This window comes from Anser anser, assembly GCF_964211835.1.
Source record: "Anser anser genome assembly, chromosome: 7".
NCBI classification, from domain to species: domain Eukaryota; kingdom Metazoa; phylum Chordata; class Aves; order Anseriformes; family Anatidae; genus Anser; species Anser anser.
In genome coordinates this window covers 28,961,358-28,988,958 of record NC_139727.1, presented here as the reverse complement: position 1 = coordinate 28,988,958, position 27,601 = coordinate 28,961,358, and the positions used below count along the sequence as shown (strand labels likewise).

General features: G+C 42.9%; 2 protein-coding genes across 4 annotated transcripts in view; one reads left to right on the top strand and one right to left on the bottom strand.

Moving 5' to 3' along the window:
* COL17A1 (collagen type XVII alpha 1 chain) overlaps positions 1-7,686 on the top strand; it is a 39,253-nt gene extending 31,567 nt beyond the window's left edge. The window contains exons 47-57 of the mRNA XM_083845040.1: positions 178-315; positions 916-999; positions 2,012-2,140; positions 2,631-2,720; positions 3,284-3,388; positions 3,636-3,788; positions 4,614-5,033; positions 5,227-5,367; positions 5,952-6,014; positions 6,246-6,317; positions 6,536-7,686. Of these exons, the coding sequence (XP_083701166.1) occupies positions 178-315; positions 916-999; positions 2,012-2,140; positions 2,631-2,720; positions 3,284-3,388; positions 3,636-3,788; positions 4,614-5,033; positions 5,227-5,367; positions 5,952-6,014; positions 6,246-6,317; positions 6,536-6,585 (1,445 nt within the window). The 3' untranslated portion in view covers positions 6,586-7,686. The remainder of the gene's footprint in view (positions 1-177; positions 316-915; positions 1,000-2,011; positions 2,141-2,630; positions 2,721-3,283; positions 3,389-3,635; positions 3,789-4,613; positions 5,034-5,226; positions 5,368-5,951; positions 6,015-6,245; positions 6,318-6,535) is intronic.
* Positions 7,687-8,023: 337 nt separating this feature from the next.
* SLK (STE20 like kinase) overlaps positions 8,024-27,601 on the bottom strand; it is a 48,793-nt gene continuing 29,215 nt past the window's right edge. The window contains exons 9-19 of one of the 3 annotated variants that reach the window (XM_083845041.1): positions 25,633-27,045; positions 24,189-24,319; positions 23,762-23,885; positions 23,376-23,555; positions 21,268-21,360; positions 17,877-18,006; positions 17,508-17,632; positions 16,755-16,943; positions 15,131-15,256; positions 13,411-13,524; positions 8,024-12,976 (exon numbers count right to left, since the gene is read on the bottom strand). In XM_083845041.1, coding sequence (XP_083701167.1) covers positions 12,830-12,976; positions 13,411-13,524; positions 15,131-15,256; positions 16,755-16,943; positions 17,508-17,632; positions 17,877-18,006; positions 21,268-21,360; positions 23,376-23,555; positions 23,762-23,885; positions 24,189-24,319; positions 25,633-27,045 — 2,772 coding nt within the window. In that variant the 3' untranslated portion in view covers positions 8,024-12,829. The remainder of the gene's footprint in view (positions 12,977-13,410; positions 13,525-15,130; positions 15,257-16,754; positions 16,944-17,507; positions 17,633-17,876; positions 18,007-21,267; positions 21,361-23,375; positions 23,556-23,761; positions 23,886-24,188; positions 24,320-25,632; positions 27,046-27,601) is intronic. The other 2 variants (XM_083845042.1, XM_083845043.1) reach the window with 2 other exon arrangements.

The window sequence follows — 27,601 nt, the reverse complement described above, 5'->3', positions numbered from 1 at the left end:
AGAAGCAGCAGCCTTATTTTTGTTGAATATTATGAAGTACTGTTGCCCACTGTGGCCTCTGCAGAACTGTTCTTCTGTGGCCCTGCTTTTTCCCTAGGGGGAAAGGGTCCAATAATTGTGCATATGGCCATCATCTTCCCTCTAATGATGTAAGCATATCTTGGGCATCCCACCTAGGTGACAACGTAAGGCATTATTTGACCGGTGCCCAAGGCCCACCAGGCCCTCCAGGCCCACCCGGGATCATCACCACTGCAGATGGGAATAGCTTGGATTATGCAGAGCTGGCTACCCGGGTTATGAGCTATATGACAAGTAAGCACCCTGTTCTTGTGCTGGTAAGCTCTGTGAGTACCAAATCACACTCTCTGCTGAGCTTGTGCAACACCTGGAAGACCAGAACCTCAGGAGAGACAACAGTTTTTAAGCAGCAGCCCCTTAAAGCCTGACTTTTTGCATGTCTTAGCCTAGGACTCCACACAGCTGAAGTGGCCTCTGAGCCTTCTCTCATTTTAATTCTTAGATTAACTGATAGTTGCTGTTTAAGCAGTCTCACATTAAACATCAGCCGTTAGACCCTGTAACGTCCCCAAGCCCCACCAAGAGGTGGCTGTATTTGGTGTACATGGTCTCAGATATTCTGGGTCTGTCTTGTCTTCTTGGAGCCCTCCTAAAGCAGATGAAATTCCCCAAACTTTTGGAAGCATCTTGGAATCTCAGAGGAGAACAGAGACCACATTGCTGTGGAAATGACCAAGCTGTGTGAGACTGCAGCTGACTTGTGGTGCTCTCCATGGGAAGCCCATTCCACCAGTTAAACTGGATTAATTCAGCTTTCCTGTGTCCCTGCCTGACCCCTCTTCACCTGCTACCTCCTCTTAATCTTGCCTGACACAGAACATTTTTATTCCACAGGCTCTTCAGACCGTTATCAGTCATACGTCAGTTCAGTCTCAACTACATCAGTTTTGTATCAAGAACTTTTGGACATGCTGCAGAGTAAGTGACCCTGAAGAGAAACATGGGAGATGGGGATGAAGCATCCCAGCAGCCTGGAGGTCTGCCCTTCCCTCTAGTCTCCTGCCTCCAGCTGGAGTTAGCAGCAGCTGTTTTGGAGGGCTAAGGCATGCTGTAGGTGCTGCTGAGTGACCTGCAGTGTCTCCTTCCAAGTCCTTTGGAGACAGATTTATGTCTTGTACTGGAGAGATTGCATGCTTTCCAGAAGCTATATTTTCTCATCTGGTTTGCTTTTCACACCCACTGCTATAACTGTGCAGTTTCTGACTCTCTCCCTTCCCGTTTCCTCTTTGGCTCTCTGGGACATCTGTCTGCATCACTTCTCTTCAGGATTTCCCCACAGTTTCTCTGTCTCCCACGAAAGCCTGTGGCTTTACTTTCCAGTTCCCCCACTCTCTTAAGGTTTCCCATTTCTTCTTGCCCACCCCAAAGCCTCACTGTGCCTTTGTTCTTAAGGTGGGCAGGATACCCAGCTCTGTATTCTTTCCTCCACACACTGCTATTGTGGGCTGATCGATAGATAAATCACTGGGATGTCGTTTTGCTGTACGTGGAGGTATGGATGATGCTGGCCTACACTTCATTCTGGTGGGGAGTCAATCCAATTCCACATTCCAGGCAGACAAATAGCTGCTGAAATGCCACAACGCTCAGCTTGGTCTTTACCAGCGGAGTCACCCTTGCTTCCCTTTACCCAAGATGTTGTTCAGGGTGTCCTGAAGACACAGAGCACAAGGAGGTCCCTTTGGCTATCCAAATTGTCATTCTCCTGGGACCACCGGTTCTGGGAGGTTCCCTGTCCTGTCACAAATGTTTCTGACTCCATACAGAGGGCAGATCACACTCAGAAAAGGAGTGGCAGGGGAAAGGAACTTTGCATCCATAGGTTTGGGTCATCTCTCTAGTGGTGAGGTCTCAGCTCAGCTGAGAACCCCTCACACCTGGCTTCTTTAAAGCAGCTGGACAGTCTTAAAGAAGTGTCTTTCATTTCCAGGAGAAGAGATTCGTCAGTATCTGATTGGACCCCAGGGCCCACCGGGGCCTCCCGGACCAGGAGGAGATGGAATGTCTCTGTCACTGGATTATGATGAGTTGACCAGACGGTTTATCAGCTATTTGTCAAGTAATGGTCTTTTTAGTGTGTATTTCCCTCTATTCTCTTGCGAGCTGACTAAAAAGCTCATGCAGTCGATGAAAACTTTTCCAGTGTTGACTGAGTGAATCCCTAAGTACAGAGACGTCCTCGCAGAGATTGTGAGAGACTTGGAATAGAACAAAGATACCTTGTGACTAAGGCATTATCCACAGACACTAGGAATGAGTTCTTGCTTTGCTAAGAACTGAGCTGAGGGCCATCACCTCACCTTAGCCATCTTAGGAGTCCCATCAATGTCTTCAATTTCCTTTATCTTCCTGTTCTGTCTGGGTCTGTGGCCAGGATGTATTTCACCGGGGAGGAGTTGATCTATGCCCACTTTGTGTCAAGGCAGCCCAGGCGATGAACTTGCAGCAGCCCTTCTGCACTGCCTGCGAACGAGCCCAGCAGCCTATCTGCTCCCACTGCACAGCCCCTTTTGGTAACGTGTTATTGGTGGATCTGTTTGATTTTGCAGGTTCTGGGATGAGCATTGGGCTTCCTGGACCACCTGGGCCTCCAGGGACACCTGGCATATCGTACAGTGACCTAGCAGCATACCTGCGAAGTAAGCCAACTTCGTGACTCCCATGCCACAGGTTCCTCCACACCCCCAGCAGCTTTTTACAGGCTCAGTCACACTAACAAAGCTCAGTACGTGAGGGCACTGCCACAGGGGTCCCTACCACCACCCCCTATCTGCAAAGGACTCATTTGTAAGTGCAGAACTTTTCCTTTTGGCTGTCACCACAAATAGCCCTCCACAAAACTGCAGTGATCCCCTCTGCCTCAGTTAAAACCCTGAAGGCCTCCTGGGCAATGCCAGAGTGGCAGCAGCAAAGTGCTGTTCTTGGGCATGGGTCTGGAGGAGCAATTTGTCTTCTCAAACTCTGCAGCATAAAGGAGCTTCTTAGGACACTTTTTAAAAGTCTATTTAAACATATGGACCTCTGCACTCTTTGGGGTCTCCACTCAGGGAAGTGGGCTGCACCAGGAAGGCTGCACTGTATGGTGCTGGGGAGAAAAAAGTACCTCAGGCTTGGTTTTAGTTGGCATTACCATATCGTCAGGGAAAGTTCATCAGAATTGCAGAGGGTTGGGTAACATCTCATCTTCCCTTGTGTCTTGCAGACTCCGAATTCAGTGGTCTCGTTGGTCCCCCTGGGCCTCCAGGGCCTCCAGGGATCCCTGGATCACCCGGCGCCTCTCTGGAGGACATCTCTGCTTACCTACAAAGTAAAGCACCTGGGTTTCTCACAGCTGGCAGGGAGATTCTGGTTGGAGGTGCTGGGGGGAACTGAGCCTGAGATTTAGCTTACTGGGACCTGTGACTGCCCACTGGGAACCAGGTCACTTGAAAAAATCTCATCACTGTCAGCTGGAAAGGGCTGGAATCCGGGGTTGGAACCTTTAAACTTACAAGATTCCTAGATGTGCAATTTTCTTGTCCTCTCACTGTAAGTCATTCTTCCTCTCTCTCAAGATGTGGGATACTCTTCTATCTCCGGAGTGCAGGGCCCGCCTGGCCCGCCGGGCCCTCCAGGGCCACCAGGCTTCTCGGGAACCGGGCTCCTGTCCTACGCTGACATCACCAACAGCGACGAGTTCAGGAGCGAGCTGATCCAGTACCTGAAGAGTAAGGGGACAGCGTCCATCCCGCACACAGCCCGGGCCCTGCTCTGCCTGCGTGGGCTGCTGGCTCTGTAGCAGCCTTCCTTGAGGGGGCGCTGGAGCAACACCACTTATCCCTGCAGGCTCACCCCAACGCTTCCCTTACAGGCTGTAGGGAAGTCGGCTTCACCCCATAGGCCTGTCTCCTCTCAGTCCAACTGCAAGGCCAAAGTCCTTGTTGTGAGCCTAAAGGAACAGGCACTGGGCAGTTCCAAATACCCCGCACTGAACAGCGAGCCGTTAGTAAGGTCACCTGCAGACTCTTGCCATTGGAAAAGTGTTTTCTTTGACAAACCCCTTCCTACAGAGAAAATGATGAGATGTGGGATTTGGAGGGCAACTGAGCCAGCTGTGAGGCAGCACTGGTCTGAGCTGTCATGCTGGCAAGTCACCCAGGGCAGCCTTTTAACGACAAGAGGGTGCCCTCGCTTTTGGGAGCCTGGGCACAGAAGGCTCTTTTGGCAGTGGTGCCGTCCTCGGCCTGAGAGGAGTGCACCCATCTGCAAAACCATTGGGCAGGTTTCCGAATGGAGCACCCAAAACCTGTGGGAGAGAGGGGGAGAGGGAGGAGGACGGTGCCATGCCTCCATGTTCCCATCTGTAGAGATCAGGATTGATGCATGTGCCGGCTGCCTGAGGCACGGCAGTGGAGGTGGGACACTGCAGTGACTGGCAGGACAGTGTCACAGTCCAGTCTTCGTTCAGGTGGTAGCATAGGGCACCTGTGGAGCTGGGGCGGCAGGTATCCCTGTGTCCCTGAAGTCCCCTCAGTGCCTCTTGTATTTTGCAGGTGACGAAGTTCGAAGCTACATCTCGGGGCCACCCGGGCCCCCTGGGCCGCGGGGACCACCAGGACCCAAAGGAGATAGTGGTGTGGTGGCTGGGTCTCTGGCGTCAGTGTATGGCGAGTCGCTGGCTTCTGAGCGCTCGCACGGAGGATCCCTTGGTGCTGAGGGCTCCCACGGAGCGTCACTGGGCACAGGCAGCTCCTACGGCAGCTCCATGAGCAGCATGTCATCATACAGCGCTTCCATGGGCAGCGAGGGCTCTTACGGTGCCTCCATGGGTAGTGATGGCTCTTTTGATGGCTTGCTGGCAGCTGAGGAGTCCCACAGGAGATCAGCAGGTTCAGGCAGGTCTTACAGCAACTCCTTCTCTGGATCCCTGGATTACAACGAGCTGGCGCGCCACGTGTCAGAGAACCTGCAGAGTGAGTGGGACGCCTCCTTCTCCTCAGTCTCCCTGTCCCAGCCCAACTCCCAAGGCCCTGTACATGCTGGCACCCCATTCCCTCACCCCATTCCCTTTCCTCACCCTTCCTGCTGCCCTCAGCTATCCCTAACATCCTCCCGCCCCAGCATCCAGCCACAGCTCCTTTCAAACAACGTCTTTTATCTCCTCAGGCCGAGGTATCCTCCAGGACCTGATGTCTTACACTGGACAGGGGCCACCAGGTCCCCCAGGTCCTCCTGGTCCTCCTGGAATCAGCAGGGTCTTTGCAGCCTATGGCAATGTCACTGAGGACCTTATGGACTTCTTCAGAGGTAAGTGACATTGACCTGGTGTTTCTGGCTCATGCATATGAGGTCTCTCCAGCCTCTTGTAGCGTTAACAATCCTTTCACCCTTGCATGCTGAAGAAATATAATCAAGATGCAAAGCTGGAGGCAGGTGGTCTCTCCATCCACTTCCTCCCTTGCAGGTCTCATCACTAGGAAGGACATGAGGCTTTTCCACTACTTGTAGGAAACTTACCCCAAACCCTAAAGACCACTGTGCTTGCAAGTCCTGTGGTCCATTTTAAGCTGGTTGGGCTGGCACACGTAGGGCAAAACGAGAGAGCTGCTGCCCACTGCTCTCACATTGCACGGGCCAGCTCCAGCCCTGGTGACAGCCAGGACACTTGGGAGGGTGGCAGAGCAGTGCTGGTGACGTGAGGTCACAGCCTACCCCTGGGACTTTGTTGGGACCAAAACCATTTATGAAAAACCTGCTCCTGCTCTGTCTAATCCCATCTAACCTAGAGCAATGGCTGTCCAGTGTGACTCGGTGCTTCTCTAAGTGAACACAGAGTCCTTTGCAGGTGGTTTGTCCTGCTCACTCATGCTCACCTTCATTCTCCTCTCCAGCACATGGAACTGTCCAGGGGCCACCTGGTGAGAAAGGCGAGCGGGGTTACCCCGGACCCAAAGGTAAGGCTTGCCACCCCTTCACTCTCACGCCCTCTAATGCCAGTGCCTCCCTGCTGCCTGGGAAGCAGTCCGCGTCCAGCAGGGCGGTTGGCACTGGGCTGCTCTCGGGGTCACAGCCCCCCTGCAGGCCCTCAGCCCAAGCACCCTCCTCACCTGGTCTCCCTTCCCCTGCCTGGCCCTGGTTGCAGACCGCTCATGCTCAGGGACAAACTCGGTCTTCTCATCCTTCAGGTGACCCTGGACCGATGGGCCCGCCAGGACGCCATGGGCAAAGGGGACCCAAAGGAGAGAAAGGCGAGAAAGGTAGGGCCGTCTGCACCCCCAGGAGAGCGGGGTGGGCTTGTGAGGGACTGGAGGATCCCCCAGACACCAGCCCAGCTCTGGGAACTGCTGGAGAACTGACACAGCACGTGTTGGGTTTTTGTTGTTGTTTAAGGTGTTTTTTTTGTTGTTTGTTTGTTTGTTTGTTTTCCCCACGTGAATGCTTCACATAACCTGCCTTTCACCTTCCTTGTCCCCAGGTGAACAAGTATACGTTGGCAGAAGAAAAAGAAGAAGTGTTGGGGTTTAAGGAACGAGCCAACTCAGTTCTGCACTGGGCAGCATTCCTAGCAGCCCACAGAGAATCTGTGTGGATCTTCACTGCCTTACTGCTAACATGTCCTTGCCAGTAAGCTAACTACTTAGACTCGATAGTTCAGTGTTGCTGCTGAGGTTTGAATGGCTCTGTTATGTGTCCAGCATGGCCCTGATGTGGGTGTTTGCTCCTGTTGTGAATGTGTGCCTTAGTGCCCCGACTTCCCAGGTGTGTGCATCTGGGGGCTGACCAGGGCTCCCCGGCCCAGCCAGCCCAGGCTTCTTGTGTTACTCCCGCCTATGTAAAAAAACTATCATTGTTTTTAATCAACTATCCAAGTATTCAGCAAAAAAGAAAAAAGAAATCCTTCCCCACCAAACAACTTGTTCAGAGCTCAGATTCAGACAAAAAGTGCTGTAGGAAGCTCTGGGACAGCTTTCTGAGTGCCCCAGGGCTTCTCCACGTGCTCGCTGTGCCGGCCGCAGGCACGAGGACCTGGTGAAGCAGGCACAGGCAGTGCTGAGCAGGGTCCTGGCTCAGGGGTATCTGGGAAGGGGCGTGGAGCGCTGGTCCCCCAAACACTGCCCCCCATCAGGTGCTGAGCCCAGAGGGAGAAAGGCCGGGCCTGGCTGGGCGCTGCCTTCCCCACCCAGCTGCCCACGGTGCTGGTGCTTGCCCTGCTGCCCCTGTAGTGCCTTCAGACCCCTGGCGTCAGCACCTGCTGTCACCCCGGCCTGTGACCTGCTTTAAAAAGTGATTCCCTCCCAGCCCTTCAGTTTTACAATGTGCTGGCACTCCGTGTGCACTAACCCTGCTCCTGGGCCTGCTTCTCTTGACAAATTCCCTACAGGCCAGGCTCAGGCAGCACACAGGGCTCTCCCCGTACCTCGCAGGGAGCCCGGTCCTCGTGCTTTGCAGTGCCTCACAGCAGCGTGGCGGGGAGGGGGGGGGGGCATGCACAGGGACAGAACCAAAGCACTTTTGTTAATCAATTTGTTAACTCCTAAAAAATATTTTTGTATTCTATTTTTTAAACATTTGGAAAAAACAACTTTTTAATGTAAACACCCCAATTAAAGTATATTTTACACCCCGCATGTGCCTATCAGTGTCACGTTGGGCAGGCAATGCCAGAATCAGTGGTTGTGGCAGACAGCGTGTGGTTGGAGCGGCTGAGGGCTGCTCTTTTGCTTCTCATCACCCATACACGACAGGAGCAGGCAGCAGGTTCTTTCTTGGTATGGCAGGTTTTCTGTCAAGTTATTGGGGGCCTCTGCACATTGCCACCACCATCGCCTTGCTTGCAGTGAGGCACTACGCGTCACGGGATTTCAGTGCTGGGGAGGCAGCCCGAATTTGGAGTGAATTTGGAATTCACTCACAGCTCCCTTGTATTTCAGGCAAGTATTCCAAGAACAAAACAGAGGCCATCTCAGCAAACTGTGATTTTTATTGTATTTACAGCAGAATTATTACAATATTCTACAGAAAGCCATGAAATCAAATTACTTTTAAAAACAAGACCAAAAAAAAACACACACAAAAAAACAAAAGAACTGTTGTATGGCTGCTACTGCAAATTTATTTCCATGAGCTGTACATACAGAGATCCTTAGCCAACTATTTATCCATCTCCTGATTTTTGGTTGCTTCCTGTAAGGCAAAAATAACTTGGTTTGTTAACACAAAACATTCAACAAATTGCTCGGACAACGTGAGGATGGAGCTGCCGTGGATTTCCAGGCTTTATGACAGAACAAACAGCGCTCTGCCTGGCTTGCTTACAGAGAACAGGGCAGGACAGCGCAACTGCTCGGTTTCACTGGATGGCTCTAGAATGTCCAGTTTCTGCTCTTTCCACCCTTTCAGCCTGGGTGACTGATGATCAGGGAGAAAGGGGCTTTACCTAGCATGGAAACTGTGGAAGATATTTCATAAGATCAGAGCAACTTAGGGCTCAGTAACTCCCTTCTGCTTTCAGTGCAGAGAAGTGCGTGAGCCCTTGCTTAGTTACTGGTTTAAGCATGTTTTAGCTTAAGAGGGTTTCTGCTTCCCTCTGGACCCGCTGACTGCCCTTGGGCCAGGAGTGCAGTAGTTACAGAAACGAAGGACGAGGACTGACGCAAGAAAAAGAGGCTGAAAAACAAGTAAAAGCTCTGCAAACAGCATCACCTTCCTAGCTAGAGAAGTGCTATGAAGTTTTCTCCCTTTCCCTCCCTTTTTCTGTTCTGATCCTTTGTAAGACTAAGAAATGTGCCAGGGCATCCTGGCTTGTCTGGGACTGAGGAAGGTTAACTCTCTCTGACCTCATTTTGGGTCTGCTATCAATTAGAAGTCAGGGACTGGGAAACACATGTGGACACATCAACACAAGGAAGGTTCTCCAAGATCTTGATCAGCTCTTGAAGTAAAATGACAGGGCTGTAAATGCTAACATGCAAAGCAGAAAGTTATCCAGGTGGTGGCCAGCATCCGGGCTCCTCCTTGCCCTGAGCTCCAATGACTGTGGCACCACTGTCTTCATTTTGCTGCCATAAAAGACATTTTTACATTGTGGCCTGAGGAAAGCAACTACACTACTGTTTTGTTTGGCTCTATCAGACTCTAACTTCATTAAGGTGCTAAAGTTCCTATGTATTCATTAAGAAAAAAATCGTGTTCCCTGTAGATATAACAAAAGGTCTCTGGGATAGAAGAATCATTTTTTAAATATCTGGCTTGCTGGCTCTTAAGCCACGTTGGGTACTGAACAAAGTCCTGTGAAGAATCACCGAGTGAACGCCCGCGGTCAGGACACCATGGGTCAGAGCGGTGGTACCAACAGCTGCAGCGCTGCCCCCTCTCACTTGGAGCTTCTAAAGGAAATCCTTTAACAATAAATTAGCGTAAATCTAGTCAACCATAGAAGTAACCTCCACACCATAGTTTTTCATGCCACACTTGCTTCTTACGCATTCAGCAGAGAACTTGAAAGAAAGAACTGTGGTGTCCTGTGGGAAACAGAGAGCAGCACACGTGCTGGAATATTCCCTCTTCACCCAAGTAACAGCGAAGTTTAAACTAATTTAAGTTTAAAAAAGATTGGTCATCCAAAGATCTGCCTGGTCCACCTGCAGGGCCACACTGGCAGAGAATTACAAGGCGCTGGGAGCAGCTGAGCTCCCGTAACTGTCAGGGTGTGAGAAGAACTGCTGACTCCTCTACTTACAATGCCCCATCCCAAGAAAGCTAACTTGGCAAGTGCTGAAATCTGCTTTCAGAGCTGATTAAAAAACTGTGAGGTCTGAATCCGTCAGAGGCCATGAGCTTGCATGGAGATATTTTTCTTGTCCAAACCAACTGTAAATAGAGGAGCAGAGAACAATGCAGTGCACTGTAGTGCACGTGCTGTAGTGCCTTTGTTCATCTTCCTGCAGCCAGCAGCTATGATGTAAAACGAAGGTGAGCACGAATCAGTATTTGCTCAGCTTCTGAGGGGCACGTAGAGAAAATGAGATCTGCCAGAAACTCAGCAAGCAAGCGCATTGTTTTGACTACAGAAAATACACCTAACTACCTTTGAGACAGAGCTTCCACCATTTATTAAAGGGATTATGTGACACGTGATAGGACAGAGATTGGATTTTATATCTCAGAAGATCTCTTCCAGGCCAATGCAAGACTAAATCTATTTGAATTGGATTTTCTGACAGTGCTCTAAGAGCATACACCTCCTCTCTCATGTTCCACAATGCTGATAAAATGCTGGTTTTCAACCTAAACGTGTAAGTACCTATGTTAGTTCCTGTTATCCCAGAAAAGTGGATTTTCACACCAGATATCAATTCTCAGCACAGTTACAAGACTGCAGCTGCATAACAGTGCTCTGCAGCTCCAGACATGGCCATGGACTCGCTAAGGCTTCGGATTGCTACATTCAGTCCCTCCCTTCACCACACAACTCAGGCATTTGTACAATTTACAGTGAGGTCAGATTGCAGGAGCTTGTGGGAAAAGGATCTTCAAATTAAAGATTTACCAGATGTAGACAGAGGTAACCACTATGCCAATATATATTAGCAAGTTATCACTGAAACTGCCGAAAATGTAAGAAGATTAACGTTTCTCCGAGAATTTAATGTGGATAAAGGCAGCGATAATCCAGAAGAGGAAATCTGCCTGCCATGTTTACTCTCCAAATAAATCACTGAGCCTGCTCCATACAAAATTGCAAACAAATTCTGTTAAATACAGAGATGAAAATTACTTAACGTTATTTTAGTAACAGTCAATTTATGATGGTGGAACTTAAAGGAAAGGCCTTCAGAGTCTTTTTTCACCCTACTGAACAAACAACTTAAAGAACTTTGCATTTAGCAACAGATAACATTCTAGAGATAATGATATGTGAATTTACAATGGTACACAACACACATTTATATAATAAAATGCCAGAAATTAAGGCTAGCTATTAAAGTAATTATGCTATCAAAAAGTTACAAAATTTAAATTAAAACATGCATTTTCCAACTGCTTTTACTGTGCTGTAAATTTTAAATGTCTTCACTGAGAAGGTATAGTTTCAACATCCAAGGATTTCAGCATCCAAGATTTCAACCACATCTGATTAAAGTCCTATGTTAATTTGAGTTCATACACATGCATCGATACTGTTCCCATGAAATGAACATCGTGTAAATGTTCACCAGTCTCACATTTAATGCAAGCTAGCAAAACAAAACCAACGGTTGCAGTTGATGCCCAAAGAGACTACAAAGTTAGGCCTCAAATAACAGAAAACAAATACTATTTTACAAATTTAACGCCAGCATACCAAAGTACAGCTTATAATACTGTCTTGATATGACTCGAACCATCAAAAGGAGTGCAGTACAAGTGACCTAATACACTCTTCCTTCCCTACCAGCTATATGAGAAACATTTCAGATTTTTTCCACTGCAGATCAGTCAGGTAAATAACTTATTTTACATCTATGAACTTAAAAAATAAAAACCGTCTATGTTAGTACATGGCAACACAAAAGCAAAAAACCAGCTTCATTAAGTATTTTGTCTATATATTTAACTTAAATCTTTCTATAAAATAAAATGACTAAAACAAACAAAAAAAATCAAGTTAACATTTCCAACCAAATCAGACTTCTGCCATGGTTATCCATAAATACAACCACCCTCCTCCACTTCTCCCATGGAGTTTCAATGAACAGGCTTTGGTAAGAACAGAAGGATGGCTCTACCCATTCCAGGTACAGTTAGAGCGACCACGTGCGTCTCGCACAATGCTTCCTAAAAAATACATTCTACAGCTTTTCAATTTGTAGAACTAACCACCTGTAATAGCTAAGGAAAACAACAAACTGTGCATTTTAAAGTTAGCATTTCTTTCACCTTTACATATTTTAGTGCAAAATATTTTAGGGTGAGGATTTACAACAAAAATGGCAGTAGCAGCAAGAAATCTTCTGTTTTGTACAGTAACAACAATGCAAAGGAGTTTTATTTTGTTTTTGTTTCATAAGTGACAAATACTACCCTGTTGCCAGGATTAGCATACCTAAGTGTTTCAGGCACTGTATTAATTAAACTAGCACCCCATTTCATTATGGAACTAATGGACAAAATATGTAATGGAGATCAGCTCAGTTTAATTTATGCCAGACGTTTCTTTTTTTAAAGAATTTGCAAAGGTTTTTACTGTTACCAACCATATTTAAACACAAGGGTTCATTTTTTATGATTATTGGCATGTTCTGAGCGATTAGTTTCAGTCCTCACTATGAAGACACGGCTCAACACTACCATTTTAAACCTCTTGTGGCAGTTTCAGTTGTGGAATTCTCTTGTGTAGAAATGACACACTTAAAAACACAGTAGCAGAACTTATATTATACAGTTTAAATGTTCACATAAGAAACCTTTTTTTTTGTGATGAGAAAGATTATAATTCATATTTTAGGCTTACTTAAAGTCAAAACCATAGATAACATACTTTTTGAGACTGAGATAAAAAAAAACATTCTTGAAACATCTGAAGGACATCACATTACCATTATACACCAACTCCTTTTCTCTTTTCTTCCATTCGAAGTAGTAAAAAAAAAATGAATGATCGTGACACTGATTGTCTCCACCGAAAACAAAAAGTGCCAGGTCTTTTGATGTACTCCACAGATTAGATCAGGTTAGACAATGAGGGTGAAGAACTCCAAATATGAAAAACCTACAGCAGTTCCCAGAGTTACGACCCAGTGGAGTGAAGGCTGGGGATTGGATAGAATTTGGAAATCCGGCTTTGTGTTGAAGGGTTAAGGCATTCAGATTCTCCAGTCATTTTAAAGAAAACTTCCTGCTCTTGCAGTTTTCTGGCAAATTCTTCTTCCAGTGTCTAAAACCAAGATCAGATTGTTATATGAATACAAGGCAAAGGAAGTACAAGAAGCCTGTTCTACTGCTGACATGGTCTGATACAACATCTTAAAAAAATGAACAAACAAAACAAACAACTACCACCACCACCCTCTCTATTTGTTACTTCGCACTCTTTTTTAATATCCTATTGGCTTCTGAAATAGAGTCCTAAAACAGATTTACTCCAGCTAAGAGGTTTTATACGCAAATATGCACACACGCCCTGCAAGAGGACCACGGGAAGAGGCTGATAATGTGAGCCTTTTTTGTTGCATATATTTTAACTTATAAGTGAACTATAGCAGTTTTGTATAGTAGCGCAATTCTCCTCCTCTGCAAAATTTTTTATATGATCTGTATTTGCTAGGTTTAACACTTCATTATATTCCAATTCAAACTGCTCCAATTTACCTTTTTTCTTGGTCTCAATTTCTCTCTCCATTCCTTCAGTTCTTGGCTGTGCTCTTCATCCAGCTCTTTTAGCTTCTGAGTCTCATGCTCAACCAGTAGATGGCATTTTTCATTCTTAAAACAAGATAAAGATAATCCTTGTCAAACTAATTCAGATTAGACAACTTAATATTTATATAGTGACATATGTTGTCCTAATTCTTTTTAATTAGCTTACTAGCCTGTGTAAACAGTGACGCACATAATTACAAGATAAAAGTTTGTTACGGGCCTGCATTATCAAGACCTGATCTGCCATCAGAACCAACTGAGATAAGAAATACTTGTAAATCTAAACACGCTGCTGAGTACCATTCAGAGAGCAGCCCACAGGGTTGCTCCAAACTGTGGTCACTGATTAATAACGCCATCCAAGATCATGCAGCAATTCTGCTTTGCTTTCTAAAGCCAGTTTGTGTAATTTACTAAAATAAATTACATTAAAAAGGAGGTAGTTTGTTGGATTTTTTATTGGAAGAATACTTCCAAACCTCTGGAAGAATACTTCCAATACTTCAACTCTTGGTGAGAGTTGAAGGAGTTGAAACTAACAAATGGGGTCTAGTGAGACAGAAACGTGCTTGCACAAAGCAGCCTCAGAATTGCCCTGTAACAAGAAGGATAATCAAACCACATGCAAGTTTCACATTCCTTTAAGTTATACACGTGTATGTTTAGCTTCCAGGGGCCTTTTGAAGCATGGCAAGAATACAGTTTAGCATTTGGCTGCAACAAATCTTTAATATTAAGGAGCAGTTGGCAACTGCAGTTTCTAAAGCACTTTTTGTCTATGACTCCAGTCTCTATACTCTGATGCAGAGTATGAAACCACAGGAACAAAAATGACAAGCACTTGGCTAGTCCTGAGTGCAGCTAAGGGCCAACTTCTCTTGATGTGGCTCAAAGTAGCCCTAATCTGCTTGATTTTGCTTTAGCTGAAAGTCTCACGCAGACTCCCACGGTACTTGGGGATTTGCTGGGGTGTATTAGTAGTAGCGCAGCCAGGGACTGTTTTCACCAGATGAAAGAAAGCAATCAGTAGAAGTAGCTTCACTGGCCACTGGAAGACAGAACCTCTCTCTATACAAAGGTGATCAGCAGGTGATCATTTAATGCATTAAAACTGCCTGGTGTCCCTGAAGCAGAGAAAAAGCAGACATCATGGAAAAGGATGCCTGGCCTTCAGTATGCAGAATCTACTTCTACAAAACGCATACGAAAAATGGCAACATTGAATTCCTCACTGCAAGAAGAGCATTCCTTCTAAATAGCTTCCAAAAGCTCAAAAATTGCAGCCTGCACTTCGCAAAGACTACCTTATTCCATGCCTCCTGGGCAATGCCTGGTGCTGCCTACCTCTGTTCCGATTAATGACATTTGAGCAAAAGTGGGTTAAAAGGAGACGTTGCCTACACAGAACAGCACTGGGAACTTGGTAAATATTCTAGGAGTTATCATCTGCTTATGGCTCATGCTCTTCTTATGTGTAAAATGATTTCTTATTAATTGATGTTAGGTTCTGAGTCTGTTTAAACAGTATCTCGCAGGCCTTTGAAAGCAACGTTGAGAAAATCCACGTGAATCAGTAAAAATGCAGGAAAAGATGTTTCTGCTTCGCCTGTGCCTGTTATTAACGTGAATCTTCCCACTGAACGTTCATTTAATGTCATCTATTTTTAACCTGTAACTGATGCAGTTCTCTGATGTTTGCTTCACACTGCAACTGAAGGTCCCGCATTTGATTTTCATGTTTCTGATGCTGAGCCAGTCTCTCATTTTTCTGTCTCTTCTCTTCTTGAACTGCAAACTAAAATTAAAAAGATGATTTGTATTGTGCCTCTATAGACAACAGTTTACATGAGTCAAAAGATGTTTAAAACAGAACAAGTATAAACACCATACAGTATTAGTGAATTGAATGGTTTTAAGACACATGAATATTGACTGTATTTTTATTTTATTTTTGAACTCCTACAAATGGAATGGCCTCACAGTTTTGTCCACCATGTCATTTCTCTGCACTCTAATCTCTCCATAAAGCACAGCACATTTCACTTTCAGACACCTGAAGTTAACCCCCTCTGAAGCTAAGTGACACAGAAGTGTTGCTACAAGTCTTGGTTAAGGTTGATGTTAAGCAGTAAGGGAGCTACTTCCTAGGTTTTACATCCCAGATTTTTCTTTTTATCCTTCCGTTGCTCATCATATGAAAACCATGATCTGGGACTTCTGTGCGTAAAGCAAGTCTCTAAACCTTCACAACGTTTGCTTTTAAAGGATGACTGAATACCTACAGTTTTAATCCAAGAGCTCACTAAAATCAAATATTCTTAGAAATACTTACACTTCATGGAGTCACAGAACGGTTGAGGTTCGAAGGGACCTCTGAAGACTCTCTAGTCTAACCCCGCCCTGCTCAGAGCAGGGTCAGAGCAGGCAGCTCAGGACTGTGTCCAGCTAGGTTCTGTGCATCTCCACAACCTCTCCAGGCAACCTGCTCCATTGTCTGACCACCCTCACAGTGAATTTTTTCCTCATTCTTAAGTTATACACTTACATTGACTTATATAAAACTATTTCAGTTTGTGCCGACTGCCTCTCATCCTGTCACTGGGCTCCACTGAGAAGAATGTGGCTCTCCCTTCCCTCCTCCCTCCTATCACACATTTATACATACGACTAAGATCCTCCTGAGCCTTCTCTTCTCCAGACTGAAGCGTCCCACAAGTTCAGCCTCTCCTCTTATACCATGATCCACCCATCCCTTAACCATCACCACGGCCCTTGGCTAGACTTGCTACATTAAGCCCGTGTCTGTCTTGCACTGGGGAGCCCAGGACAGGACCCAAGATACATCTCAAGTGAAAAGGGGACGATGACTTCCTCCGACCTGCCAGCAGCACTCCTCCTCACGCAGCCCAGGATGCTGTTGGCCTTCTTTGCCACAAGGGCACACTGTTGGCTCACATTCAACTCGTTGTCCATCGGGACCCCTGGGGCCTTTTCAGCAAAGCTGCGTTCATGGTGGTCAATGCCCAGCACATGCCGTTGCCTACAATTATTCCTCCCGAGGTGCAGAACTTTGAATTTGCCTTTGCTGAACTTCATGAGGTCATCTCTGCCCAATTCTCCATCTTGTACAGGTCATTCTGCATGGATGGGTCTGGTGACATTCATCAACCTAGTTTTGTACCATCTGCAAGCTTGCTGAGAGTGCATTCTGGCCCGTCACCACACTTAACATTTACATCACATCACATTTACATCACATCAAGATTTTACACTACTAAAATCGTTTTTATTACCTGCTTAATTTTTTCACGATCTTGGTCTGGAGAGGCTAATGAATTGATTCTTAAACTTTTCTTAAACATAGCCATTCGAGTCTTTGCTTCACTTCGTTGGATTTTTGGCAGTCTGGCTCTTTCCTGAGTTTGCTTGTTCTTTAACTCCTCAATAAGGCGTTGATTATATCTCTGCATTTGTTCCGTTTCCTAAAACATTAACCACATGGAAATGTTACAGAATACCTGTTATTTTATAACTTTTACATCATTTCATCAATAAGCATGTTGTTTGAGCGTTTCTTTCAGTAGAAACCAGTGGCACTGCCCTAGTGGTAGGGCTGGGGTGGATCAAGTCTTCCATTTATTCCAGGGAGCTCTGGATCATGCCCAACCCATACAAGGTTATTTAATGATCTACGAAATATGGACATGTATTACCAGTTGTAATCAGTACAACTTCTGAATTACATTTTTTAAATGTCTGCTATTTGAAAGGAGAAACTTTAGTGGAACTGAACCTCCACTCTTGCAGTTGTAAAGTTACAGTCTGGTTTAGATTTCCAAGATTTGAACTACTCTATTTGAGGTTTATTTGTTTTTCAGTACAAAGCACAGAACATATACAGCATGGAAATACCTGCACAGGTATTGCCTAGGCAAGCGAAGAGCTACATGAAGAGACCACAAGTCTAAAATTTATTGTAAATCAAGTCAATATAAAATATATTTTTGATTTAATACACAAAATAAAATGTTAAAGTCAACACTAACTTTTTCATGCCTCTTAAGCAGCTGGTGCCTCTGCATGAAGTACTGATCCTTGAGCTGCTGTTTGAGGAGTTGGTGTTTCTCTTGTAGATGTCGCTCCTCCAGCTCCCAGATTGCAGCTTCACGAGCTGGAAAAAACATAGGCTGGTTTAGGAAGTGCAATACAATAATTCTAAATCCACCTGTAAGTGGATGTTCAGAAGTGGCCTACAGCTGCATTTTAAGAGCAAAGCTTTTCTATAGCACGTGTTTTTATTATGGTTCCATATTAGTCATGAGGGCATCTGATTTCAGAAGTTTCAGACAGACTATTGTTTTATTAAGATGCAACACAAATATCTGTCTTTAAGGAGAGAGTCTGATGCTGAATACCTCTCATGAGCTGCTGTTTGTTGTTAAGGCAATCGCGTTCAATAGTGGCTAGTTCTGTCTTCTGCTGCTGAATTATTTTCTTTAGAGATGCGTCCAGTTCTTGTTGCTGCTTCTGCACAAATTCCTGCTCCTGGTGAAAACCAATAGAAATAAATTAAATTTTGTTCTTCTAGCCACATTACAGTTTAATGAAATTCCCAGTTCTGTGTTATATATACACAAAAACAAATACAGCTAAGAAAATTTGAGCTAACATGCCTCGTGCTATAGAACTACGCATCTCTTGTATTTTCTATGCAGAGAGTAGAGAATATTTTTAATAATTAAATACTTTCAGAAATAAGAACAAAGGCAAGAGACTAACCAATCATCTGCAAATCATTCCATCTCATCTCTCCTCCAAACAAACTGCAGGTTCAAAGCTAGTGAAGACAAACATGCTTAATATAGAGTTGATCTCAGTATATCAAATGTTACGGATTCATGGATGTCCGAAAAAAAGCATTTATGATCATTTTGCTTTGGGTTATTAAGTAAAGCCTATTTATTTATACGTTGGGTTTCAGATTTGTATCTCTATCTCAATTGCTTCATCCTGTCATGAACTCGAGTGGTTTATCTTGTCACGAATGCCAAGTTACTGATGGAGGTTTGGAATCCCGTCAGGCTGGCATGAAGACTCCCAATGGCTTTTGTGGGAATTGTGTCCTGCAGGACTTAGAGACTCGGTGCACCAGAGCTGACCTGGCTCCTTACAAAGTGATACACCTGCCATCTGTGTGATGTGGTCCCCGTATCACCTGCATCTTCCTCTTATCTAGGGTATCCCAGTCTGTGGCATCACGTTACAAAGAGCAGGTACTAGTAGGAAGGCCCCACCACACCCCGAGGACATGCTGTTGCATTTCTTCTCTGCCACTATTCAAAAACCAAAACCCAAACATAACTACAAGCACGCAGGCATGCACACACACTTATGGAATTAAAGCAGATGCTTCTACCAGGATATAAAGGTCAAAAAAGCACAATAGTAGTGTAGGTATCAGAGCCAAGGCGAGCAGCTGCAGAGCTTGCTGCTATACATAACAAAGCAAAAAGATGGCCTGTTGGAACGGAGATGGCATGAGGCAGGAAAACAGTGCTGGGCTACAGGCAATGAGCGGAAGGGCCTCCTGAGCTAAGCATTTTACTTTATTTTTACTGAATGAGCCATCAGCAACATATGGAATTAGGTATTTGTTAAAAATCCTTTGTTATGTCCAGGAGAATCTTGATTTTCATCTCCACAGTCATTGAACAGCAGACAAGGCTTTCATTTCTCCCAGGGGGCAGCAGAGTTGCACAAGTAACAGAAAACCAGAGGGAGGAAGCTGGTGAATGCTCACACAGCAGCAGACCTGAGTGTACAAAAAGCACTGGGAGGCCACATTTGTGAACAACGCAGGCATTCCTAACCAAATATGTAGACTGAAGAAAAACACCGCTTTGGTTCCCTTTCTAGATGGAAAGGATACAAAACCTAGGAGTTTATTTTGAGCATGCGGGCACATAATTAATACTGTGTATGATCTGCTAGGAGTTTTTTGATTTAGGAAGTGCAAGGGGACAGCTGCTCTAGTGTAGTCATGGTCAAAAAACAATTATGCTTGGGATTTACTGTCAGTAATTTAAATATCATCGCTGCTGCATCTACATTGTAAATCTTAAACACACAAAAAAACAGAAACACAGAAACCATGCTAATTGCTAGTACTAAGATAAACCAGGCAATCGCAGAAAACAATCTGGCCTTTCTACTTCCCACATCTACCCAGGTATCACATAAATAACGAGCAGTGACCTTAGTGAAGACCATGCTGGGTGGTATAAAAGGCAGGCAGTACAAGGCTGTCTGCCTTTTTAAAATTACCACTTGGTTTTGCTCAGTATCTTAAACTCCCACCTTAACAATACATAATCTCACTGCACGCAGAGCATACAAGTCACACTGTTCCTCACATGTGCTGAACAAATAACACACAGCATTATATCACGTTTGAGATAAACTTCAGGTGTCTTGCCCAGAGGACAGTAAAAAGATCAAAATTTCAGTAAATAGCGCAGTGAAATAACATTTGTGCTAACTCTCTTGGAGGCAGCTGTGAAACTGATCAGCACATATGAGGAGAAGAAGAAAACCACACATCTGGAAAATTAGGGAAATAAAACTTTTTGGTTTGCATTTTAGGACTTACATCCTGCATTTGTGCGTTGAACAGCGTACACGAAGACAACTGAAAAGACTGAATCATAACCTGAGCAACGCCCTGTGGGACACAACGTACTTCCTATGTCAGAATACAATCAAATGTAGTGCTGCTCTTCAAAAGAAAGAAGGTAACCTCTGCTGTATGTTAGAAATATACATTTAAAACGTCAAGTCTAATCACAAAAAAGCGGTTGCTGACAGTAAAAATTCTGGCCATTTAAGATGTTCCATTTGCACCTTGCCTAGTACTTCCTCATTCCAAGTAAGGATCTTCCACCTTTAAAACCGTCCCTTACTTTAACATACTGAAACCAGTGAAGGAAACAAAGTCACCACAACCATTATGAAAATTTAGTTCCTGAATTGTTTCCTTAACAAGCTTAGAGACGCATCCTCGGTATGGGGAGAGCTGTAACTCAATCAAATTCTTGGCTGGGAAATCCCCTCCTGAACCGAACACATAATCAGATAGAGCTGCTGTTATTTTCTGCTAGGTCACAAACATTTAATCTTTAAGTTACTCAACCCAAACCTGCTCTGCTGGGGTACAAACTCACTCACGTACAAACTATGGCCATCACAAAAGCATTTTTTCTGAAATATTAGCCTCTTTCCAGCTAGCTCATATAAAGGCAGCAAGTTTGAAGGCATGACATTACATATGTCGTCTTATAAAGTTTCCCTACACCTACACTTCGACATTAAATAGTTTCATTTTACCTAATCTGTTCTGCTACTAGCATAAGATGCCTAATGCTTACATATTCTATATACGTTCCTCCCCTGTGCTTGTATTGCCCCCAAATAACTTCTGACTGAAACCTCCATCATTTGATGGGCCTGAGGGTACTTACCACCCACAAAAGCATGGTAAGGAAACTTGTCATATAAAAATAGTTATTTTTTTGGCACAACGTAACAAAACATTACGCTCAACAGCACAAACCTGAAAATCACCGCTCCTACAATTCTACACATTATACTCCATGGGAAGTGAGACGGGAATATTTGAAAAAAGAGAGCAATACACAGGGTTAGTTGGAGTTAAGTTTCATGTTCACTCAACAACAACAAGTGAAATTATCAAGCTGTGTGAATACTGCTGCCTTTTGTATTTTAGTAGCTTGAAGCTGCCATTGTTACCTGAGCATGCTGGCTTTGTGCAAGCTCCTCTTTCTTGCGTTTCATGAGCTCTTTTCTCAGCTCTTTTGGTGCTTTCTCCACTTCACATAAAACCTACAGTGTATATAAGCATGCAGAAGGTGGCAAAAAGAACACTTTTTCTCCGTAGCAAGCATTATTGTGAACACAGGACATGCAGGTCAAGCACTAGAGGAACTGGGAAGCGTGCATTACTTCAGTGGCAGGGATGTTAGCTTAGTGAGGAGAGCTTAATGAAAAGAGACGGAACAATGCGTGCTTTAGGTGTGCCAGCGCAGAGAGATGCATATGCCAGCTTCTTTTTGCATGCAAATGCTGCCCAGTGCTCTCAGAAATGGCAGGCTCTTGACTTGCGTTTTCATGCAGCAGCTAGAACAGTCCATAGATAAGAAAACCGCCACCTGCAGAAGTGGCATTTTCTTAAAGCACTACTGCAAAAGGGCTACAGAGTATGTTTACCTCATGGTAAAGCTGTGAAAAATGGTTGGAAACTTAAAATGAATTCCACCGAAAAAGAGCTGTTTCTGACACTGTCTTGAATATGAATTTAGAAGATGCCATTATCAGTGTTTCAACCATAAATGACATCTACATAGGGTAAATCTTAAAAATAATCATAGAAGCAAATAAAATATTAATGGTTGTAAATGTTCAGTTCTGAAGAATTTAAAAGCAAAAGCCATCCGTAACTGATTATGTTTTTAAGAAACTTCATTACACATATGCTGAAATACAACATGTGTTTCAGTTCAATGTGAATTAGACTAGATGAGTAGAAATATTCTAAATATAACCTGGCTAAATCAGCTGAATATGAATCTGTTACTTGCTGATTTTTTTTAAACTCACTTTAGAATTACAAAACTTAACATTGCACACACCTCAACATAACATGGGTAGTTTGAGAGCACCAGCTGCATTTTCCTTCAAACTGTAAATCACCTTCTGAAGTTCTAAATACAAAACTAGGCACCCAAAATCCAATGCCTATTTGTTTAGTAGTGGAAGCATCATCAGAAAACAGAGTCCAAACCACCACATGCTATTCCTGTTTCCATGAAAGACCTGCTTTTAGCTCAGAGAAATATATAATTCTTCCCGCTTTCCCATGTAGGACCCAATCACCAGTGAGTAGAAAGAGACTCAAAAAATGCAAGAAGTTCCGCAAAAGAAGAAAAATGGTTATTTATATATGAGCAGACAGTTCAAATTGAATACATTTTTTTCTATGCATTTTTTTTAAAACTACAGGATGTTTCTATGCAAAAGCATGGACAGTACAGATTCTAAAAGAAATCTCTAGAAGCCTAATAACTATTAGAGCAAACACTAGAGACATTTATATACAAACAAGCACTACATAGCTGACCTGAAACTAAAATAAAACAGCTATCATGATGCAAAATCTATAGAGGTACACCACTCTTATTCTAATGCAAGCAAATCAAAAGCATAAGGTGTCAGTGTAAAACGTCACTCACTTTGCCTTAACTGTACAACACACAGGAAATTAATTGTAAAAGATTTTAGGTCATCAGACCTGTCTCTCCTAGCTTGCCTTTTTGAGTTAAAGAACAAAATTCATATAACTAACACTTAATATAGAGCAATTCTAAACCACTTCAGCAGGCACTTAATAAAAATCTAATGAATCAACCGAAACTCAGAAATTTAAGTGTTTCTTCTCGTTAATCGAGATCATATTCTTTTCTTTGGAATTCTAATTTGGTAAGTATTTACTAAGCAGTTATACCTGGTTAGTTTAAAGTAGCAATCTCAAATATTTTCAGTCTTTAATAAAATACTATATCTTAATGTACTATTTGTAGAAAGAATTATTAAATATTCTGTGAAAAATAAAGTCTCCTAATTTGATGACTTTTTCTAGATTAAGTCAATACCCAAACACTCCTGTTAGCTGTTTGTATTTCACTTTTGGCAGTAAAACAAAAGGAATAACACTGACTACTAGTACTCCCTCCACAACTTATTATAGCACATGAGGTTGATGTGACTTTTGGGAGACCTAACCTCAACCATTTGCTATGGCCATACTCCTTATTTTCTGTACTATCATCTTTGTCTCTTACCTCCTTCTTTTTGTTCTTCAACATGTTCTGGAATTTGGACAATTCTTTCTCCTGTTCTGCTTTGATGCGTTTTGCTTCATCTCTTAAACGATTTGTGTGTTCCTGTTCCAACCGCTCTATAGTCTGCTTCTGCTGCTTCTCTAGATTTTCTATTTCTTGATCATATTGTCGCTTTTTACTCTGTTAAAAAAAACACTTTTTGTTTACTGGCAGGTGAGTTCTAGCATACAAGCTGGCCATCCATAACACAAAAATATTGCCATTATTAGCAAGAATGAAACTTAAACTATAGCCATCAGAAAGAAATGCCTGTAACATTGTTATTAGTATTTTGCCTACTCCATCAGGATGTCACATTTTAAGAGCACCAAAATCCAAAAACTCACTGTCATTTCCTGTTCAAAACGCCTGTACATCTGTTCTCGCTGTTGCAAGAGCTTGTTACTAAGCTGCTGTTGGGCTCTCTGCTCTTCTTTCTGAAGAAGTCTCAGCTCTCTTAGCTCTTGACGCCTAATAATGAAAGAGAACTTTTAATATTGATAGAAAAATAAAAGAAAGTTATAAAAAAGCATTTACAGCTTAGGTCCACTAAAGCTATTTTTGAATCATCTCATTAGGAAACACTTTGCATTCCTTTCTATTGACAAAAGAAATAAATGCAATGACAAACATGACAAAAATAAGACTATTACCCCCCTTACTTTTACTAAAAAAAATAAACTTTTCACTAAAAAAATAAACTTTTTACTAAAATAATCAGTTGTGTACAAGACAATAAAACCTCCTGTAAAATTTACTTTTACAAAAGCTTACCGTAGAAATCTCATTTCTTCACTTTTTGAGTCATTTTCAGTAACTATTTTTGACGTGGTTACACTCACTTCTACTCCATCAACAACAAACTTCCTAGTTTTCTTTAAAGTTTTCTTCTGTCTTCTAGTTTCCTGAATAAAACATCAATAAGTTATTCTGTATCTAAGTCATATTCCTTTTTTTTAAAAAAAATATCTTAATATTAAATTACTTCAAATGTTTGTGTGGAGGGCTGCTGCATATAAATCAGGAGTTCTTAGTTACTCTTTATCACTTAAGTGAGAACTTGGAAAAATTCTCATGTACTGAAACATCCTTTATTCAAAGGAAAACTGATTACTGATCATCTAAATTGCCGTTCAGAGAAAAAGCTAGGTAATCCCTCAATGAAAAACTGATGCAGTTTGATTTTCAAGAGCTGAAGAGAGTTGCAAGTACTGTCGGCTTGTGCCCAGTCATGAAAAAAGGTATTTAATTCTGAAAAACAGTACTGAACCTGAATGGCAACTAACTCATCTGCTCAATTAATTTTTCATACACCTTTTAACTAGCAAGGCATTTTGTTGTTCCTTGGTTTTTGGTTTTTTTTTGTGTGTTTTTGTTTTTAATTCTTATATGATAGTAACCAACTCATGTGACCTTGCTGACAGAATTGGAAAGATTCCCACTTCTCAAAGCTGCTATTGTTTCGCGACAGAACAAAAGAGACCCCGGCAGAAACTTTGTCTCCATTTCGTAAGGGTTTACTGCAAATACACTGAAGCCATGCTAGCATAGCCACGTCCTTTTTGTTGTTATTTTTCTTCAAAGCCATGACTACACCGTTACTATCGTGGTATGGCAGTAATCATATCACTATAAAGATATAAAGTTCATATTCTGGAATGTGCTTTATGTAAATAAGCTCATTCACCCCAGCATAACTGCATCAATATAGTACAAAGGAGTAGTACAGTGCTTGGCATACGCAGACTTGAGAGGCTGTCTGCCTTAGATCTTAAATCTAAACAAAGAGACAGAAGATGGAAGTGACAGGAATTCAACATGTGATTCAGGCGTTTTAAGAGATCTGTCCTGGTAAAGCGGGGATTCTGCGCAGAGTAAGGCACTGAACCAGCCTTCTCGACTACCAGATGTGAACTACAACTACGCACAAATCTAGTCTATAGTTATTTTTTATATGCTAATCTGCCTTATTAAAATATAATTGTGTAACAAAATAAGAAAATAATTAACAGTTCCGTAGCTACTAGCTTGGCTGCACAACATTCAGACATTACTGAGTGCTCAGTTCAGAATACTGCAGTTTATACAAACTTTTAATATTCCATGCTGCCATAGCGGTTCCTCACAGTTTTTCTTAGCAAGGTTCAAACTTGGAGATAGTTTTAGGGCTGCACTCACATAGAATTTTATATAGAAATATATTATTGCTTACACTTACCTGTAAAGATATTGACCCTGTCTCTTTGTTCTTACTAAGGAAACTAGAAATTGACAAATTCAAGTCAATGCTGCTGTTATCAGCCGTAGAACCCGTGCCTGAATCTGCATCATTTTCCTTGAGATTCTCAGATTCCAGCTGCTGCAACGTTTCAGTATTGTCTTGATTATCCGTTTTGACCTTTTCATCATTTTCTTCAGTGCTTATACTAATACTGGGTACAGGAGCGACTTCAGAGTCATCAGCTTGTTCTTCAGTAGCATCTTGAAGCTTACTCTTCATTATTTCATCAGAAGTTACTGCTAACTGTTCTTTGTCTCTCTGAATATCGTTTTCCTGGATATTCTCAGGTCTGTGCTCCTCTGATGTTTGGTCCATCTCCGTCAGTTTATCCACCGCCTTATCAGAAACAGCCTCAGGCTTGGCCTGCATTGTCTTCTGGCCCATATCATCTTTTCCAGAGTCTTTGCTCTCTGTTTCCTCCATGCTACTTATTTGACAAATATCCTCATTTTCACTTTCTGCCAGCTTCTCATCTGCTTTGATCACTTTATCTTGGCTTTCTGATAGAGTTTCTTCAGAGCTGATTATCTCACGGACCTGCTTAGCCTGACTTTCCACAGGCTTATCCACCATCTCGGTTATTTTATCCCCCTCGATGATCTGTGTTTCAGCAGTACCACCTATCTCCTTAATGTTGTCATTTGCATGCTTTATTAGTTCCTTTTCTTCATCAGACACTTTATCCTCAGCACTAGGTACAGATTCTGTAGTGATGTCTGTCATTGCCTCCTCCTGAGCTCCATCTTCCTTTTGCTCTATAGTATTATCTGCGGTGACCTTTTCATTCTTACTTTCTGAGAGATCTATTCTGTCTTCCTCCTCTTTTTCACCAGTTTCCTCAGAAATGGCTTCTCTGATTTCTACAGTATTATCAGCTGTAGGTATTATTTTAACTTTATTTTCCTCTGCTTGTACATTTCCTATGTCATTTTCTTTCTCTGTTTTTTGGTTCTGTTCATTTACTTCTGGTTTTGTTACTGCATCAAGTTCTTTCCCTCCTTTCTGAGGTTCTGCATTTTCACGTGCTTCTTCCAGACTTTCTGTACTCTTCTCAGCTGGCAATAGTTTGCCTTGCTCAACTTCACCAGTTGGCACAGAACCATTCTGCACTTTTATATCATCAGCAGTAGCATCAGAGATGTTTTCAATTGTGCTCCTGATGTTAATGCCCTCAGATTCGTCTCCAATTGTTTTATCATCTGGAAATATTGTGCTGTTTTTCTCCTCAATTGCATTACTTTCTGTTTTTTCAGAAAGAGATTCCAGAACAGAGGCATTCTGTGAAAGCTTATCCTCTTCAGAGCTGGCAATACTAAGGTCTGATGATGCACGCTTGTCTGCAGGTAACTGCTAAAAAATTAAAGGAAAGGAAAAACTTAAGGAAATTTTAAAGGAAATATTTCATAATTTTCTAATTTATTTAAAGCACAGTTCTATTGATGAATATCCAAAGAGATGAGAATATTGTATTTACAGGCAGAATTATATGAATTTGATAGTTTCAGACCACTTCACTGGGTATTATAAGAGAACAAGTACTTTAACTGTAGCTGGTCTCTGAACAGAACATTTCACAAAACCCTCCTCCATTTCTAAGAATTTAATAAAATAAAGCACAATCGAAAGAAAGGGATTACGATCTGTGCTCTGCCACACACTTCACAGAATCTTCTTGTCTTTTTGCACTCACATCACTCCTTATTTTATTAGTTTAGTTTCCCTGGTAGTCCCATCTACAGTCAGATCCGAAAAACGTCTTTGTTCTATTGGCTAGGAAGGAGTAATGTAGCTTTAGTTAGTGCAGCACTGATAAAATTCTATATTAAAACCTCCTTCTGCTTCATCAAAAATAACCTCTCCTTTTGTTCTTTGATAAAAATACCTAGATCTTTTTTTCCAATCAATG